Raw genomic sequence first — 12,707 nt, forward strand, 5'->3', positions numbered from 1 at the left:
AGAACAATTTATTTTTTATGTATTTTTTTATGTACGTATTTATTTATTTATGGCTGCGTTGGGTCTTTGTTGCTGCGCGTGGGCTTTCTCTAGTTGCGGCGAGCGGGGGCTACTCTTCGAGCGGGGGCTACTCTTCGTTGCGGTGCATGGGCTCCTCATTGCGGTGGCTTCTCTTGTTGCGGAGCATGGGCTCTAGGCGCGTGGGCTTCAGTAGTTGTACCTGGCGGGCTCAGTAGTTGTGGCTTGTGGGCTCTAGAGCACAGGCTTCAGTAGTTGTGGTGCGCAGGCTCAGTAGTTGTGGTGCACGGGCTCTAGAGCGTAGGCTCAGTAGTTGTGGCACACAGGCTTAGTTGCTCCGTGGCATGTGGGATCTTCCTGGACCAGGGCTCGAACCCGTGTACCTTGCATTGGCAGGCAGATTCTTAACCACTGTGCTACCAGGGATGTCCCAAAACAACTTATTTTTGTGGCCTTTCATATGCTATGATTGATAGGCTGTTTTGAAGTAAAAATTTATTCTCACTTTAGGAAGCTTCCACTTTCAAGGAATAAAAACGCTAGAATAATTATATTTAAATTATTTTTTATGATACATTTAAAAATTAATGTCAGGTCAGAATTCTCTAGAATTTTTGTTTTATGTAGTACTAAGCATTTTGGAAAGTATAGTCTTACGCTAAAATAGCAGTGCTAGGCTTATTTTATCAGTAAGGTAATGATATCAGTAATTAGGGACTGTGAAAATCATCTCATGCAGTTGTATAAAAAAACTATGATACTGGGGCTTCCCTGGTGGCGCAGTGGTTGAGAGTCTGCCTGGCGATGCAGGGGACACGGGTTCGTGCCCCGGTCCGGGAGGATCCCACATGCCGCGGAGCGGCTGTGCCTGTGAGCCATGGCCGCTGAGCCTGTGCGTCCGGAGCCTGTGCTCCGCAATGGGAAGAGGTCACGGCGGTGAGAGGCCCGCGTACCGAAACAAACAAACAAACAAAAAAACTATGATACCAACGGGCAAATTATAGTGAATTTGAGGGATAGGTTTTTGTCTTGTAGGAAACCATTAGGATAAAAAATTTGTTTTGAGAATTCTCTTTTTTGACATTTCTGTTCAGTGAAAACTTAACTACTAGCTTTTCTTTTTTTTGGCTGCATTGGGTCTTCATTGCTGCGCGCGGGCTTTTCTCTAATTGCTGCAAGTGGGAGCTACTCTTCATTGTTGTGCGTGGGCTCCTCATTGCGGTGGCTTCTCTTGTGGAGCACGGGCTCTAGGCGCGCAGGCTTCAGTAGTTGTGGCTCGCGGGCTTAGTTGCTACGCGGCATGTGGGATCTTCCCGGACCAGGGCTCCAACCCGTGTCCCCTGCATTGGCAGGTGGATTCTTTTTTTGCGGTACGCGGGCCGCTCACTGCTGTGGCCTCTCCCGCTGCGGAGCACAGGCTCCGGATGCGCAGGCTTAGCTGCCACGGCTCATGGGCCCAACCGCTGCACAGCATGTGGGATCTTCCTGTACCGGGGCACGAACCCGTGTTCCCTGCATCGCCAGGCAGACTCTCAACCACTGCGCCACCAGGGAAGCCCTTAGACGTGATTTTGACACACTTTGATTTCCACTACTTTTTAGTGGGAAGCAGATTTTCAATCTCCTGAGTCATTAAATTATCAATGTGATTGTTTCCTGTTTTGATTAAGTCACTTTGTCTTTCTCCCTGGTTATTATTTTTGATAGTAAAAAGTGTTACTTGGAATGTCTGTAATTTAGTGGAATTCTGCATTAACAATTACTGTTTATAATCAGTGCAGCAAGGAACAATTATTTTAGCCATTTTTAAAAGAAATTTTTGTCAAAGTAATACATTAAAAAAAAAATAAAGCTTAAAATAAAACCCAGCAATCTCCCTTCTTCATCTCTCCACTCTCTTTACTACTCCTTAGAGCTAATCACTTTCATTTCTTTTAGCTGTTTGATTTTGATCTCCATATTTCAAAAAAACATGCTCATTATGCTGTTTCTTCATTTTTAAGTGTTAAATATCATATACGTACTGATTGCCTACTATTAGAGATTGGCAATGGGTATAAAAATTAAATTCTTATGTACTTCAGGTACCCTATTCCCTTATAGTGTAGTTAGGTCAATTTTTTATTAATCAGAAATTATTGCTGTGACTGTATAAATACAAATTTATTTGTACCTGTGCCTAATGGTGTGGTATGATTATGTCTCATGTTAATAGTGTGCTATAATTATGTTACCAGTTTTTATTTTCCTTGGACTTAAGAGTCCCGTTGCCTTTCTTCATTTTGTAAGTTTTCCTTGTGACTATTAAAACTTTATTTTCAGATTTTCCAGAAGTATAAATCTCTCAGTGTGCTCTCACCCATCAGAAAATCTGCCAGTTTCCTTTCCTTCTTGGATCCCTTCCTCTGGAGTTCTCTTTCCGGCTCCAGTCCAGACTAGTTTTTTTTTTTTTTTTTTTTTAAGGTCAGCTCTCAGCTTAGAACTTCTTTCACTATTATCATTCTGGGAATTCCCTTTGTCTTTCTCCTTGTTTTAAGTCTTCCTATTACTTGGTTTATTTCTATTTTAGTAAAACATTTCTTCTGCTAGTTTGATGAGCAAGAAGAAAAATGGAATGTAAACTTTTTGCTTGTCTGAAAGTGTTCTGCTCTTAAACTTTATTGGTAGTTTGGTGGGTTTAGAGTCTAGACTGCAAATCATTTTACTTCAGAATTGTATTTTGAAAGCTTTACTTCATAGTCTTCTAGCTTCCAGTGTTGCTGTTGAGAAGAATGATGCTATATTAATTCTTGTGACTTTTTCTTGAAGACACAGGGTCTAATCTTTATTCCCAGTGTTTTGAGATTTCACAGTGGATATGCGGTGGTATGTGTTAATTTTCATTGAATATGTTGATTGCACTTGATGACCTTTTTAATCTGAACTCACCTCTTTGAGTTCTTGTAACTTTTCTTGTGTTAACTCTTTAACGGTTTGTTCCACTTACTTTTTCTTTCTTTTTGAACTCTTATTGGTTGGATGTGAGACTGTTAGACCGATCCTTTACTTTACTTACCTGTTTCTTTCTTAGGTTAAGAGTCCCTTCTTTTCAAACTCTCCTGAGAGTAAATAAATCTCCAGGCTTCTACTGTTGTTGGAGAGGGATGGTTGCCTGGCGTGCTAACCGGGGGAGGTCTGATTGCTTTTATACAGGTTTTCAGTCAACACTGTTCTTTTTAAATTTAATTTTAAAGGTACTGCTGCTTCCATTTCTTAAGCCTTTCCAGGTTCTATGTTGTGAAAGCTTCTTGTTAGCTTTCTTCTGTTGCAAGTGCTTGGGGCTTTTTCGTCTGTTTTTTTGTTTTTGCTTGCTAGATGATCATTCCTACATCTGCTTTTCTCTTGGTCTTTTTGTCCTCTTGGGAGTATGCCTTTTTGTCCCTTCCTTTTTAGTGGAGCTTTGAGAGGGAGCTTTTAAGTAGAAGACTGCTGCTGTTTTTTGTCTGTTAAAATTGTCTCTTGCTAACTGGACTTAGTTTTTCATTGGACTGAAATTTTGGCCTTGAGTGGCATTACTCTTAAGTTTTAATTAAGGGGCTGTCTTCATTGTGTTCAGTTTAAGTGCATGCCGTGTATTTCTTTATAGGGCATGGGTCATGTGATGTTTTTCTAATGACAGTGGTGTGATATAGTGCATGGCAAATGTTTGGAATAAATGGTTTATATTTTGAAATTATGCATGGTAATCCTTGAATCTCTCAGCTGAAGAAAAGCAAGTATTAAGGTTTTGTGTGTTTTTATAGTATTAGGCCCGGTTAGATTGTTATAGAGTATCTAAACATGAAGCCAAAGTCATGGCTTTGATTTCTTTGTTAGTTTTGTCTTACCCTTGGCCATCCCCGATTATGGTGCTGTCATTGTCATAGCTGTGTGCCAGAAATGGTCAGAGCTGGGTGGGAAGCATGACTGGATCCGTGCAGCTATATCATTACTGACAGAAGCAGATTGTTATGTAATTGTGTTGGGAAATGCAGATTACTGAGAGGGCTCCTGTTTCCTCTCTTAGACTTTTACTGCTCCTCCCCAGTTGCTTCAGCCACAGTGGTTTCCTTATTGCTCCTCAACATGCTAGGCAGGCTCCTCATGGGGCCTTTACTCTGGCTGTTCCCTGCCCTGTATATCTGCTTGGGTAACTGCTTCACCTCCTTCAAGTCTTTGCTCAAGTTTCACCTTCATAATGAGTCCTTTTGTGACTCTTTGACGCTTCAATTTACCCTCATTCTCCTACTTGGGAGGCTTTTAAATTACTCTTTAAAATTTTTTTCACAGCATTTGTCACTTCAAAATTGACATGTTATGTTTAGTCTTCCACTAGGCTGTAAGCTCCAACAGGGCAAAGATCTTTATTTTATTCATAGCTGTATCTCCAGCACCTAGAACTGTAGCTGACAGAGTAGAAACCCTGGGAAGCTATGAATGAAAGGCATTCTCACTCATCCATTTGCTTCCAGACAGCCCTCTATCCAAACCACCCTTAATGTGTCTTCCTCTACACTACAAAATTTGAAAAATAATTTTTTTTTTTTTGTGGTATGCGGGCCTCTCACTGTTGTGGCCTCTCCCGTTGCGGAGCACAGGCTCCGGACGCGCAGACTCAGTGGCCATGGCTCACGGGCCCAGCCGCTCCACGGCATGTGGGATCTTCCCGGACCGGGGCACGAACCCGCGTCCCCTGTATCGGCAGGCGGACTCCCAACCACTGCGCCGCCAGGGAAGCCCTGAAAAATAAATTTTTTTCTCTACATGATTTTTCCCTGGTTGGCTCTCATTAACAGAGGGAGCTTCTTTGAGGATGTAATAAGAAAAGCTAAAGAATTGAAGATGGGTTCCACTCCTGTGCACATGAACTTCTGTGTTTCTATCAAGCTTTCAGATACTTCACTAGAGGAGAATTTTCCTTTGGCTATAGTTTCATCTTTGCTATAATAAAATCCTAAGCACAATAGTAGAAAATGTATCCTTTACTTATTTATAGCATGTATATTCTCCCCCCAACCCCCAACTTCCCCCCCACACAGACATTTATAATACAGCCAACATTGATACAGTGTTTACTGTGTCCCGGTGCCATCCATTCATTCATTCATTTTGGCTGCGCTGTGTCTTAGTTGCCGCACACGGGATCTTCGTTGCTGCACGTGGAATCTTTGTCGCGGCATGCGAACTCTTAGTTGTGGCATGCATGTGGGATCTAGTTCCCCGACCAGGAATCGAACCCGGGCCCCCTGCATTGGGAGCATGGAGTCTTAACCACTGCACCACCAGGGAAGTCCCTGTTCTGGTGCTTTTCATGTTTTAATTTGTCTTCACAGCAGCCTCATAATAAGGAATAGATACTGTTATTATTACTCTTTTAATAATGGTGAGGAGTCTGAGATGCAAATTATGTAACTTACCCAAGGTCATACAGCTACTGAGTTAGCAGAGCTGGGATTTGAACTCTGGTAATCTGGCTCTGGAGTCCATGCTCTTAGCCTTTAAAAAAAAGTTGTGGTGAAACGTACATAACTGTTTACTGCTTTTCAGTGTACAATCTTATGGCCTTAGATATTTTCAAAGTGTTGTACAACCATCACTACTGTCCATTTCCAGAACTTACCCCTCCCTGTAGCACCTGGTAAAACCATTATCATACTTTCTATGAATTCACTTATGCTAGGTTATCTCATTTAAATGGGATCATACAATATTCATCTTTTTGTGTTTGTGTTATTTCACTTAGCATAATGTTTTCAGGGTTCATCCATGTTGTCACATGTATCAGAGTTTCATCCATTTTTAAGGCTGAATAATATTCCACGTATGCCTTTACCACATTTTTTTTTATCCGTTCATCTCTTGATGGATATTTGGGTTGTTTCTACCTTTTGGCTATTGTGAATAATGCTCCTGTGAACACTGGTATGCAAGTACTGTTTGAATCCCTGCTGTCAGTTCTTTTGGCTATCTCCCTAGAGGTGGAATTGCTGGGTCATATGGTAATTCTGTTTAATTTTTCTCTTAACTTTTTGATATAGTAGAATACAGTAGTGTACACTCAAAGAGGAAAATTGTTTTGAATTCAAATAACTTAATCACACTCTTTATTCTGTCATCAGTGAAACTGAAAACTGCCTATATTTTAGAATGTGAGAGATGTACATATCAGTTTCTGGAAGATGGGGGCCTGGGTACATGTCTGCTCTATACTGTGGCTGGTTTGATGTGAGCATTCAGCAAAAATTGGTCAATTTATCCCATTACTTCCTACCTTAATACATTCTGTGCTATGTTCTAGTACATCTCCGGAATTTATTTTTCCCCATCATTTCTTTATAATATTCTGTGTAAAGCCTTTCTCTTTTTGAAAAATTACAGCCTCTTTTTCAAAATATCCTCTGAATCCACTGTTTGTTTGACATTTTTGTTAAATCCTGTAAGTTAGTTGCTATATTTTCTAGTATCAGGATTTACATTCACTTTATATTATATAATAACATTCACATGTCTATACTTGGTCTGTTTTTAATTTTTATTTATATTTTGAATTCCATGTGGATATAGAGTACATATATGTATTTAATTTTCTCAAGGTGCATAGTGTGCAAAGCATAAATTCATTATTTTTGAATGCTTGGTTCATTGAAGGTACGCACAGTGACCAGTAATAGAGTTTAAAACTTCCAAAAGTTATTGTCTCTTTTCCATACTTTAAATGTTGATGAGTTTCAATTTTGTCACATATTTCTTGAAAGGAAATATAAAATCTAGGCCCAGAATAATTTTTCCATTTAGCAGACAAGATGTAGAGTCAGAATACATGAATCTATCTCTTTCCCTAAATAATTTTTACTTTCTTTTCAGATTGTTGCCAGCAAAGGTGGTTTTGAAATGGTCACCAAAGAGAAGAAATGGTCTAAAGTGGGTAGCCGCTTGGGATATCTGCCAGGAAAAGGAACTGGGTCTCTTTTGAAGTCACATTATGAAAGAATTCTCTACCCATATGAGCTTTTCCAGTCTGGTGTCAGCCTTATGGTGAGATGCATCACTTTTTTTAGGAGTGGATAAATCCACTCTGCCATATATAAACTTTAGATTGTTTACTATAACAAGATAGTAATTGGCTATGATTTCACCAGGTACTGAAATTTGGGGGGAGCAAGGTGTAGTTTAAAAATCACAGCTATTTTTGGTGGTTTACAAGATAAAGGCTAATGGGAATGAAGAAAGTTTTCTTATTAAAATGTGTAAGCTTATGCAAGACTTACGCTTTTAAAAAAATTCCTCCACTTGGTTTCATGTATTTTTTTTTTGAACAGCTTTATTGAGGTATAATTTACATACTACAGAATTCACCTATTATAGGTACACAGTCAATAAGCTTTAGTAAATTATACATTTATGCAACTATCATCACCATCCAGTTTTAGAACACTTCCATCAGCTCTCAAAATTCCTTTGTGTTTGTTTATAGCTGGTTCTTCTACCCTCAAACCTGGACAACTCCTGATCTGCTTTCTGGCTCTATAGTTTTGCCTTTTCTAGAAATTTCATGTACATGGAATCATACAGTATGATTTTGTGTATGGCTTTTTTCACTTAGCCTAATGTTTTTAAGGTTCATCTATGTTTTAGTATTCGTACTTCATTCCTCTTTATGGCTGAATAATACTCTATTGTATGGATATACCACATTTGTTTATTCATTTATCACTTATGGACATTTGGATTGTTTCCAGTTTATGGCTGTTATGAATAATGCTATGAATATTCATGTACTAGTCTTTGTGTGGACATACGTTTTCATTTCTCTTGGGTAGATACCTAGGAGTGGAATTGCTGGGTTATACGGTAAGTTTATGTTTAACTTTTTAAGAAACTGCCAAACTGTATTCCAAAGTGGCTGAACCATTTTACATTCCCGCCAGTAATGTAGAGGCTTCCAGTTTCTGCACATCTTTGCCAACACTTGGTATTGTCAGTTTTTTTGCTTACAGCCATTCTAGTGGGTGTGTAGTGGTATCTCATTGTGGTTTTAATTTTATTTCCCTAATGACTAATGGTGTTGTGTATCTTTTCATGTGTATATTAGCCATTTGTATATCTTCCTTGATGAACTGTCTGCTCAAATCTTTTTTTTATTGGGTTGTCAGTCATTTTATACTTGTTTTAAGATTTTGCTAAATTGTCTGGATATAAGTCCTTTATCAGATGTATGATTTTATAAATATTTTCTTTAGTTTGTGGTTTGTCTTTTCATTTATAATGGTGTCTGTTTGAAGAGTAATCTGTTGATTTTCTCCCTTTTTATGGATTGTGCTTCTGTTATCATATCTAAGAAAATCTTTTCTTCACCTAAGGCCAAGTGTTTTTTTTTTATAGTTTTAGCTTTTATGTTTAGGTCTGTGACCCATTTTGAGTCGTTTTTTTGTGTATAGTCTGAGTTAAAGGTATAAGTTCATTTTGGGGGCAGCGGAGAGGGGGTATAGGAATATCCAATTGTTCCAGCACCATTTGTTAAAAGACTACCCTTCTCCCATTAACCTTACCAAGGTGATTTACCTTGGCACCTTTGTTGAGAATCAGTTGATAAATATGTGGGTTTATTTCTAGTCTGTTTTGTTCTTTGTTTGATCTGTATGTTTTACCCTAACACCAATACTATGCTGTCTTGAGTACCATAGCTTTATAGTAAGTTTAGATATCTGGTAGTGTAAGTCCTCCAGCTTGGTTCTTTTTTCAAAATTTCCAAACAATTTGCATTTCCACATAAATTTTGGGATCCACTTCTCAATTTCTACAACAGAAGCCTGCTAGGATTTTGATAGGGATTGTCTTGAATCTATAGATAAGTTTGGTGGGAGAGTTGTCATCTGGTTTCATGTAGTTTTAGGGATTTTTTAGAAATTTATTATTTTTCTCCTTATTCTCAAATCTGATTTCTTACAAGTGAATCTGCCCTCTTCCTGTGCTCTCAATTCTTTAGGGTGTACAAATGCCTAATTTAGATCTTAAGGAAAAAGTGGAGCCTGAGGTTCTTGGCACTGATGTCCAAACTCCCCCAGAGCCGGGCACAAGAGTGAACATTCTGCCGAAGAGAACAAGGCGTGTCAAGTCTCAGGTATCAGTTTCCATGGGCCGCTTTTGACAGGCGTTTCTAGAGTGTTGACTGTGCAGAACAGTTACTTGGCTCTGGGAGGTCATTCACGTGCTGTCGTTCTTTAAAACTCGGAGACGCGTTTCCATATACCTTTGAGATGAATGAGGAAGGGATTGTAAACTTCAGTCTGATTTGATTTAGAGAGTTCTTTGTTAATTTTGAACAGCTATGACAGGGGTGGCGGTTCAGAGAGTGACTCTGGATACTGTAGGGCCAATTTCATAGACATGCTGATGAATTCTAGTATATTTTATTTTCGTGGTTAGTATAAGTGAGAAGAATAGGAAAGAGTGGTTTTACCTTTACTCATCATTCCTTTAAAAACCAGTGGGTAAGTTTCTTAGTCTCCGAACCATTCCAGTGTAATTTCTACAGTGTTCTTGTGACCTGGAATAATTTTAAAGCCTAATGAATACATCGGAAGAAAAATGCCCTAATTTCTTTTTGTCTGCCCCTCTTCCCCTCCACCTTTTTCCTATTCCCATTTCTTTGTGGTCCTCGAAGTTGTGTTTCTAAAGGTTTTTGATAAAGACAATCTGTAGGCTGGGGAGAGTGAGGTGCCCTTAGGACTCTTGAGATGTGGCCCATTTAAATTAACATATGGATGAACTGGGACAGCAGCTTTTCTGGGTCCTAAACACATTTAAGGATGGAAGTGGTTCACATGGAAAGTGGGTTCACTATTAACAAGAGATACTGGATCTGGGGTTGTGAGGAGTCCTGTCACTGTAGAGGCAGGCTAATGATACTTCATCTTGCTTTTCTGTAGTTCAGGGGATATGTCTCTTTCATGCCATGTCTACTTTCCTTGTTCTGAGTTTATGCTCGCTAAATAACCTCCTGATTAATAATTTAGCTTCTTAGGTACTCTGATAGCAGAAAGGTAGGTGTCTTGAATGGGGCATGTGAATTTAATGGAAATTTTTGGAAAATGATAGCTCTATTTTATTTTTTTAATTTTAAAATTTATTTATTTTTTTTGACTGCATCGGGTCTTCATTGCTGTGCGCGGGCTTTCTCTAATTGCGGCGAGCAGGGGCTACTCTTCGTTGTGGTGCACGGGCTTCTCGTTGTGGTGGCTTCTGTGGTTGCAGAGCACGGGCTCTAGGTGCGTGGGCTTCAGTAGTTGCAGCACTTGGGCTCAGTAGTTGCAGCACGCAGGCCCTGGAGCATGCGGGCTTCAGTAGTTGCGGCGTGTGGGCTCTGGGGTGTGCGGGTTTCAGTAGTTGTGGCTCGCGGGCTCTAGAGTGCAGGCTCAGTAGCGGTGGCACACTGGCTTAGCTGCTCTGTGGCATATGGAATCTTCCCGGACTAGGGCTCGAACCCGTGTCCCCTGAATTGGCAGGTGGATTCTTAACCACTGCGCCACCAGGGAAGTCCCAATAGCTCTATTTTAAATTAGTAAACTCTGGTTTGGTTGTTAAGTGATTTTTATTACCATGGTTGATCTCAGAAGTTCTGATCGTCTTTGGGTATATAGTGAAGATTCTGTCTTAAGACCTGAAATACTTGAAGACTAGTCTCTTTGACATGGTGACTCAACTTTGAAGAGTTGCCCCAGGTGGGCCCATTTAATCAGTTGCCAGCTTGTGAAATCCCTTGATGTTCCTTCTGAAACCATGAAAAAAAAGTCCTGCTTATTTCTGATTGCCTTTCATCAGATTATATAATGATTGCCACTCATTATGTAACAATAGGGACTACACAGAATACTTTTACCCATTGCAGTAATTGTTGCTGTAGTCAGATTGATTGATATTGGATTGATATTAGAACCATTTGAGGATTTGCAATTAAGAATTTCTTCACCTTGCAGTTTGTCCTTAATTAATATTGCCAGTCTGCCTCATTCCTAGTCTTCTATTTCAGAAAGACAGTAAAGGCTTTCTGGTAGAACTTCAACCTCTTGCCCCATACATGAAACTATCTGGTGTTCATTCTTAATCTCTACCTATCTCTGTGGGCAGAGTGTGCCTTTTTCTCCAAGGGTAATCCTTCTACTCCCATCCTTCCCGGCTTTAAAAACAGAAGCCCTCTTCCTAGATAGTTCCTTACTCCTTGCCTCTTTTCATGAAGAAGTTCCCTGGAAAATCATCTATATTTTCTCAGTTTCCTCAGTATCTGTTTAGTTTTTAAACCCTGTAATCTGACTTTGAGCTAAATAATTTCCTTGAAACTACACTATTCAAGTTACCACAGAGTTAATAATTGTCAGATGCTGAGACCCCTTTTTCATTTCTTAACCTACTTCATCTCTGATCATGTTTGCATTTCTTGAAATTTGCTTTTTCTTTGGCTTCTGTGACACCTCTCTTCTCGTTTCCCTCGTCACTCTCTGACCACTCCTCAGTAATCTTTGTTATCTCTTCTCTCTGCCCTTCATGTAATGCTCTCAGTCTTCCTTATCTTCACTCTACCCAGCTGTCTCTTCCACCCTGTGATTTGTTACTACCTATCTCTCAGGACTCCTAAATAAGTCATGACATCCGTGCTTCTTCCCTGTTCACCAGGGGTCTTGAGTGCATGTGTGTATATGTATGCCTTGGTGGCCACACACAGCTAAACTCAGTATGTCGCAAACATTATCACCTTTTCTAAATCTGTTTTCTTAAAAAATATTTTCTAGCTTGGTGATAGTGACAAGCACAGCCATCGAATAGTTTCCCAAACAAGAAATGGAAGTTAAGAAAGTTATCCTACTTCCCTTTCCCATCTCTATCACATCGCTTGATATACTCTGCTTTAATTGGTTTTTTCTGTGACCTCACTAGAATGAGTTCCTTGAAAGCTGAGATTGCAGTTTGTTTATATCAAGAATGACCAAACCCTTAACACTTATACATTAGAATGCCAGTATGTCCCATTTTTGGTGACACTAAGTTTGAGCCAGCACTTCTTCATTATAAAGTACTATTCTCCTTGTAATAAAAGTAATCAGAGTAAACTATAAGACTGTGGGAATAACTTGTTTTCCATTAACTTTCCATTATTTTTCAATAACAATATTTCCATTATTCCATTAACTTGTTTTACCCAATAGTTTTAACATTCATTGATAATCCTTGCCTCAGTTAATTATGTTGGTGGTTGCAAACCAGGTGATTTTCTGGTTCTGTCATTTCTTCTATGTTTATTAGTTAGCATTTTTCTTTAAAAAAACTCTACTCCCACGCTTGAGTATTTTTCATACAGTAAAATGTGTATATCTTAAGTGTACAGCTTGATGAATTTTGATGAATGTATATACCTATGGAATCAACCTTGAGTGTCCCTCCTCCTTTTATAGTCTCACTATAGAGCATGACTTTTTTGATAAATGTCTTATAACCTATTACTACTTTTTATTCCTTTTTGATACTTGAATTGTTCCAAATTTGGCCTGCGGGAGCCCCTTCAAGAGGTTCATATGTTCTTTGACAAGTCTCCATCAGTTTTTTTTTGTTTTTTAATTAATTAATTTATTTATTTATTTTTGGCTGTGTTGGGTCTTCATTGCTGTGCGCAGGCTTTC

General features: G+C 39.2%; 2 protein-coding genes across 4 annotated transcripts in view; one reads left to right on the forward strand and one right to left on the reverse strand.

The window, feature by feature from the left end:
- B4GALNT3 (beta-1,4-N-acetyl-galactosaminyltransferase 3) overlaps positions 1-12,707 on the reverse strand; it is a 256,857-nt gene that overhangs the window by 149,863 nt on the left and 94,287 nt on the right. The gene's annotated exons all lie outside the window — the stretch shown is intronic.
- Positions 1-12,707, forward strand: part of KDM5A (lysine demethylase 5A) — an 85,520-nt gene that overhangs the window by 5,117 nt on the left and 67,696 nt on the right. For all 3 annotated transcript variants that reach the window (XM_033404201.2, XM_033404200.2, XM_004278994.4), the window contains exons 4-5: positions 6,901-7,071; positions 9,023-9,157. In XM_033404201.2, the coding sequence (XP_033260092.1) occupies positions 6,901-7,071; positions 9,023-9,157 (306 nt within the window). The remainder of the gene's footprint in view (positions 1-6,900; positions 7,072-9,022; positions 9,158-12,707) is intronic.

The sequence above is a fragment of the Orcinus orca genome, chromosome 11, assembly GCF_937001465.1.
Source record: "Orcinus orca chromosome 11, mOrcOrc1.1, whole genome shotgun sequence".
NCBI lineage: Eukaryota > Metazoa > Chordata > Mammalia > Artiodactyla > Delphinidae > Orcinus > Orcinus orca.